The 6,013-nt window shown below is 24.4% G+C and overlaps 1 protein-coding gene across 3 annotated transcripts; it reads left to right on the top strand.

Moving 5' to 3' along the window:
* The first annotated feature begins 1,234 nt into the window (after positions 1-1,234).
* Positions 1,235-5,736, top strand: LOC111635814 (fatty acyl-CoA reductase 1-like). Of its 3 annotated transcripts, XM_023380905.1 has the most exons (8): positions 1,235-1,426; positions 1,518-1,617; positions 4,454-4,541; positions 4,624-4,740; positions 4,814-4,989; positions 5,080-5,152; positions 5,337-5,443; positions 5,516-5,736. In XM_023380905.1, exons 3-8 carry the CDS (start codon positions 4,458-4,460, stop codon positions 5,721-5,723), a joined length of 765 nt encoding a protein of 254 aa, XP_023236673.1. In that variant the 5' UTR covers positions 1,235-1,426; positions 1,518-1,617; positions 4,454-4,457; the 3' UTR covers positions 5,724-5,736. The 3 variants fall into 3 exon arrangements, with proteins under 3 accessions (XP_023236673.1, XP_023236676.1, XP_023236675.1); XM_023380908.1 differs by lacking the exon at positions 1,518-1,617 and having other exon boundaries at positions 1,420-1,426; XM_023380907.1 differs by lacking the exons at positions 1,235-1,426; positions 1,518-1,617 and adding an exon at positions 4,048-4,332.
* Positions 5,737-6,013: the final 277 nt, after the last annotated feature.

The following is a 6,013-nucleotide window of genomic DNA, read 5'->3' as shown; positions in this document are numbered from 1 at the left end:
TTATAAAGTCTTAAAGAAATCAAAATGAGGATATTTTACCTTAAAAAATACAAAGAAACTTTCCTTGCTTATTTTAAGTGTCGAAATAAAAAATCAAATAGAAAGTAACTAAGTGAACTTTAAACACAGCTGAGTACAGCAAGTATGTCAACACTTCCCTCTTTAAATATTAATTAAATTTAGAATTTATTTCATTTATTCAATTTATGTAACTCAGCACATCTGTTAACTGAATGAGACAGTATACAGATTTTTAACATGGATAAGATTAAAAATTTGGTAAATTAAATAAGTATATGGATTAAACCAATTCTAAGATTAAATATAAACTAATAGAAATGGGTCAAATCTTTAATAAAAGTATAGCAAACTACAGGGAAGTTTTAAGAGGAAAAACTCCATTCGAGCCTTTAGGGCTTCTTAAAAATCATATCCTCAAGATGTGAATATCCATTACACTGATAATAAATTCATAAAAAAAGGAAATAAATTATATATAGAATATAAGAATGCAATATAACTAATTAATTAATAATATTTCATAAAATTGTAGGAAACTTAATTATATTTCTTTCTAGACTTGTCATTAAATTGTTCAAATGATAGATTTTTTGATAAATTTGTACTACTATTCATAATTATATTGTATTAAAAAATATTTTGCGAAATAATATGTAATTATTTTATTTGATATTTTATAATAAATTTTTACCGGGTTAGAGAATAAATTTTAGATTTATAAAACATGAAAATAAACTTGTATTTAAAAAAAAATGTTTAAAAATTAAATATATCTTATTTTTTATAATTTAAATTAAATATTAAGTAATATGTATTAATTACAATTATAATTATCATTTTACTCCATTTAAATTCACTAAATTAAAAAAAAATTAAATTTAAATGCAAGTCTATGCCCAATATTTTAATAATTTAAAATGATTTAAAACTTAATTTAATATTAATTATAAAATTATTAATTAATTAGTTAAACAATTAAATTAGTTAATTATTATTAATTTAATTTAAATCTATAATGTTAAAGTTTATTTGTATAAGCTTGATTATGCATGTACCGTACGTTTTATAATTATTGTTAGAAATAGAAACTTAAAATATATTATTATTTATTAATTAGTTGATTAAACATTTAACTTATATATGGTGATTTTTAATTACAATTACATTTAATTTTTTCATTACAGTTTAGAGAAACCGTAAAAATTATCTCACGATATCGTTTATCGTTATATTAAACTTGAAGTATATTGGAGATAAAATATCATCGACAACACGAAAATTAGTGAAAGGATAATGTAAAATTGGAAAATTTAAGCACTTGAATAATAGAACACAAAAGGAGAGGAAAAAAAAGAAGAGAAATGGAAATTATTTTTAATTGCACAAACAAAATAAAATGTGAAATGTGAGGAATTATTATTATAATTTTTTTTTGAAGAATTGTTTAGAAGGAAAAGTGTTTATTGTGTGAAATCTCAAATCTGAATTGTTAAAAGTAACACGTGTTAACGATGACATCATAAAAAGTATTTGGCCAACGGGAGTTTATTGCGGAACAAGTGGACAAGTTTGTCATAACTTCAGGTGAACGCACAGGTAAGCCGGTATATTTCTTTATGATTCTTCCTACTTTAATCTTCTGCACGTATTTTTCATTAAAATCCGTTATATAATATAAATAATGTTCACATATTTCGAATTTTCAGGTATAATTTTATTTATAAAACTATAATGAATTATTATATAGGCCTACACAGAAGAAAATATAATAATTTTTATTTACTATAATGTATATGTTTTTTTTTTCTTTTCCTGAGCAAATGTCTTTTTATTTCTTAAAAGCATAAATTGATGATATTAAAATTAGGAAAATTATATTTATTTAAAATTTTTGCTCATATATTTAGTAATAAATCACTTTATAATTAATATTTTAAAGTAAATAATTTTGATATTAAAATTTATTATAAATACTATAATATTTGAAAAACATTTTTTAAACCAGGCTTTTTAGATTTTATATTTTGAATTTATGAATTTATTTATCGTTCGGTTATTTATCGGATAAAATATATTAAGTCAAGTACATAAAATTACCCATTCGATCAAAACTTAATTTAGTTTATACGCTATATCCGGCAATCATCCCATTCTTCTTCTAGGACAGAATTAGGATGCATATCGAAGATCAAGGAAAAATACAAACATATATGCTACAGATCTACCTACAGGCTTGAACCCACAGCTTTTATCTGTTTCTGGATTATTTATGGTTATATTATCGGCTTTGTACTTTGCATAAACAATCTTATATATTTAAAAGTCATTATTTATTTTTATTGTATAATTTCGATATATTTTTGCTTTGCTTTTTATCGTAATTTGTTTATATTGCGATAAATAGAATCTAAAGCAATATAATTATCAGAAGAAAGAAAAAATAATAATGATTTGAATATATTTTTTAACATTTTAAAAAGCTTTTATTCGTCATGTTTTTCGAGTTTGGGAATGAAGTATATGATGGGGGTAAGACTCTCACCATATATTTAACTACAGTGCATTTACTCATACATCATGATTAAATTGTACATTTGGTTATGTTTATCGAGTGGGGAGTATAGTGGGATGGATAACCCTCTAAAACATCATTAAAATCCATTGGCATTGTCATCGGACTTAGGTGCTGTACTATCCTGTACTTAATCAAAGTTCCAGCCTTCTATCTTAATTATTAATAGAAGTGGATTAAATTTAAATTGCAAGTTTTGAGGTCATGATGCAAAGCAAGTTAAATTTAAAAGCGTTTAATAATAATAATAATAATAATCAAACGAAATTCCGCTGTTATAAATTTTATTTTGGTAGAAGTAAATTAATAGTAAATTAAGAAAAATTATTATTGAATAAAATATGTTTTCATATATAACGATATTTACTACAAAAATTGATGATAATTATGTAAAATTATTATATAAAAAATATTCATTTGATTTTAGATACAATCGATTATGAAGATTAAATAAAATTATACTTTTCATTTAATAATTTATAGTTATGTAAAATATTGATGGCCGAATGGTCGAGGTTTATGGCGTAAACTTATTTCTCTGTGAGATTGGGAACAAATCCGAGTATGCGAAAAGATTAGTAATTTTTCGGGGTAGTCTGCCCTGAATATGGCTGGGTAATAATCCCTTATTACCCAGCCATTTCCATTATGGATCTGGCCGAACCCATGATGGGCATGATCAAACGTAGCCTCTTTGGGGCGGAAAGAATAAAGAAAAAGTTATAAAATATTATATTTTAACATTGAGAATACGATTTACGTGCATTATTTTGCGTACTAAATTATAATAATAAGAAAGTTAAAAAAGACATAGACCTAATATGAAGAAGATAATTTATACAATAATAAATTATTTAATTATAGATTTATGGTAGATACGGAGCAGGATTTGCACATAAACTAAACAAGCTGCTGCTTAAGGGCCTATCATTTTTATATGTAGGCTATCAGTATTTAGTGGAGAGGAATGGTCTTAATGTTAGAGCTTAGGCTCACGACAAGCAATGCAATTAATTGATTTAATGTAAACAGATTGTTAAGCAAAATCAATATAATAATCACAATTTTGATGTCATTACAAATCTGTTAAAATATTTTGAAAATGGATAGGCTCGTGTATTAGAATTTGAAATACGAAGATATTTTAATGAAGAAAACTAGACGTAATTACATTAATTAAATTAATGCTACTCTAGAATAAATATTTATCGATTTTACTTAAATTTGGAAAAATAAATATTCTATAAAGATAAACCTACATTTTTTTACAAATAAAGAAAAATAAATAAATAACTTTTATCCTAAGTTTTATTATTTATTTACTATGTAAATCGAAAAATATTTGCAGAAGAATTGAATTTCATTAGGTACTTATGAATTTATTCATTTTGAATTCAATTTAAAAAATATATATACTGTATAACTAAACAAATAAAAGTACATATGCGGTTTATAATTACAAAAAATTAATTTTAGCAACCTAAATTTAGTATTTTAGATGTTTAGAATCTGGACTGCCCAGGCAGTTAAGGCCTCAGTCTACCGTTCTGGGTACCGAGGATTTGATCCCGGGTCTTCAAAATGCAGTGATTTTTAGGGTGCACTGTGATAGGGACCCATCTTTCACCACCCGTTCGGCCACATTATGGACCTGAAAAATGCACTCTTAGTGTCTTTTTCAGGTGCTGATAGTATGAAAAATGAAGAAAGATGTATAAAATTAATTAATTTTTATATAAGTATGTTTTGAATTGTTAATTATTTAGTTTCTACTTTCTAAACAAAATATTTTGAAATGTTTTATTGCTTAATACGACGTACATTTCAAACTTTTCTTATGTTTTTTCCCCCTTTCTATAGAATAATGGCTTTCGAGAACAGTATTGTGTCAGAGTTTTACAATGACAAATGCATCTTTATAACAGGTGCTACAGGTTTTATGGGAAAAGTAAGACATATGTTTTTTTATTTTTTCAATTTAATTGCATAATTTTTAACGCTAACGAAATTTATTAAAATTAACTTTAAAGGTTATGTTGGAGAAATTATTAAGAAGTTGCGAAGGTATTAAAAATATTTATGTTTTGATGAGACAAAAGCGTGGAAAGAGTCCACAAGACAGGATTGAAGATCTGTTTAACTGCAAGGTAAAATAAAAAGAATTAAGTATATATTTCATGTATTTTTTATATTAATTAAATATCATTTTATTTTTTTAAGGCATTTAGTGTTTTAAGAGAAAAAAATCCAGATTCATTTAAGAAAGTTATTATGGTAGCAGGTGATATTACCAGTCCAAATCTAGGTCTTTGCCAATCAGACATTGATTTACTTGCTGAAAATGTGAATATTGTATTCCATTTGGCTGCTACTGTTCGATTCGATGAACCGTTGAAGTAATATATTTTTTAATTGTAGATTTGATATTAATTTATTATTAATTATAAAACTTTAATTAATATATTTAAGATTGTAATATTATATAGGCAAGCCATGAAAAAAAATGTACTTGGAACGCGTTATACGCTTGACGTTTGCCAGAAATTTCCACATTTAATGGTAAGTGATAAATGACATATCTAAAAGCTACATTAATTTTTATGATGTACTATAGTTGTATAAGTTTATACCTAATTAAATGAAAAATAACTCAATTTTTAATATTAATTACTTAACAAAATAGCAATTTTTATAATTACAGAAGTCGTACAACTGCTAATTAATGAATAATTTGCTATTTTAGGCATTGATTCACGTGTCAACTGCTTACTGTCATTGTGACAGAAAAGAGATTGAAGAAACAATATATCCAGCTTCAATTAATTTACAAAAAATTATAGATATTGTTGAGTATGTACTTTATAATTCGATGTAATTTTAATATGGAAAATATTATAAAATTTATTTATATATTATTTACAGTTGGATGGATGAAGATACAATAAATGCAATAACACCGAAATTAATTAGTGGAAGACCTAATACATATACTTATACTAAAGCATTAGCTGAGAACCTTTTGGAAGAGGAATGTGGACAATTACCGGTAGCTATTGTCAGACCTTCGATTGTTTCTTCTTCTTGGAAGGAACCATTTCCTGTAAGGCTTCATTTATTATTTATTTCTTAAGCATAAGTTTGAATTAGTATAGGGAAATATTTTATGAAATAACTGTGAAAACAATCAGTTATATAATCAACTGAATTTTAGAATATTAAAAATTAGTTATAATTAAATAATTTAAGATTCAAATAAATTAATTGATCGATGAAGTATATTGTTGAATATTTTGTTTTACAGTTCTTTATACATAACACTTGTGTGGAAATATAATAACAAGTAAAGCATTTTTCCTTATATATATATAATGATAATTACATCAAAAAACGAATATAAGGAAAGATAATATTTCGGAAAAT

The sequence above is a fragment of the Centruroides sculpturatus genome, unplaced genomic scaffold (genome assembly GCF_000671375.1).
Source record: "Centruroides sculpturatus isolate CEXI.00-Female unplaced genomic scaffold, Cexi_2.0 scaffold881, whole genome shotgun sequence".
Taxonomy (NCBI): Eukaryota; Metazoa; Arthropoda; class Arachnida; order Scorpiones; family Buthidae; genus Centruroides; species Centruroides sculpturatus.
Note: the sequence above shows the minus strand (reverse complement) of the source record. Positions and strands in the feature narration are given on the sequence as shown.

What these genes read in the sequence shown, in the direction of transcription:
- LOC111635814 (XM_023380905.1), top strand. Translation starts at nt 4,458, where the DNA reads ATGGCTTTCGAGAACAGTATTGTGTCAGAGTTTTACAATGACAAATGC. An exon ending in AAGATCTGTTTAACTGCAAG is followed by an intron (nt 4,741 to 4,813) that starts GTAAAATAAAAA and finishes TATTTTTTTAAG; the next exon opens with GCATTTAGTGTTTTAAGAGA. An exon ending in AGAAATTTCCACATTTAATG is followed by an intron (nt 5,153 to 5,336) that starts GTAAGTGATAAA and finishes TTGCTATTTTAG; the next exon opens with GCATTGATTCACGTGTCAAC.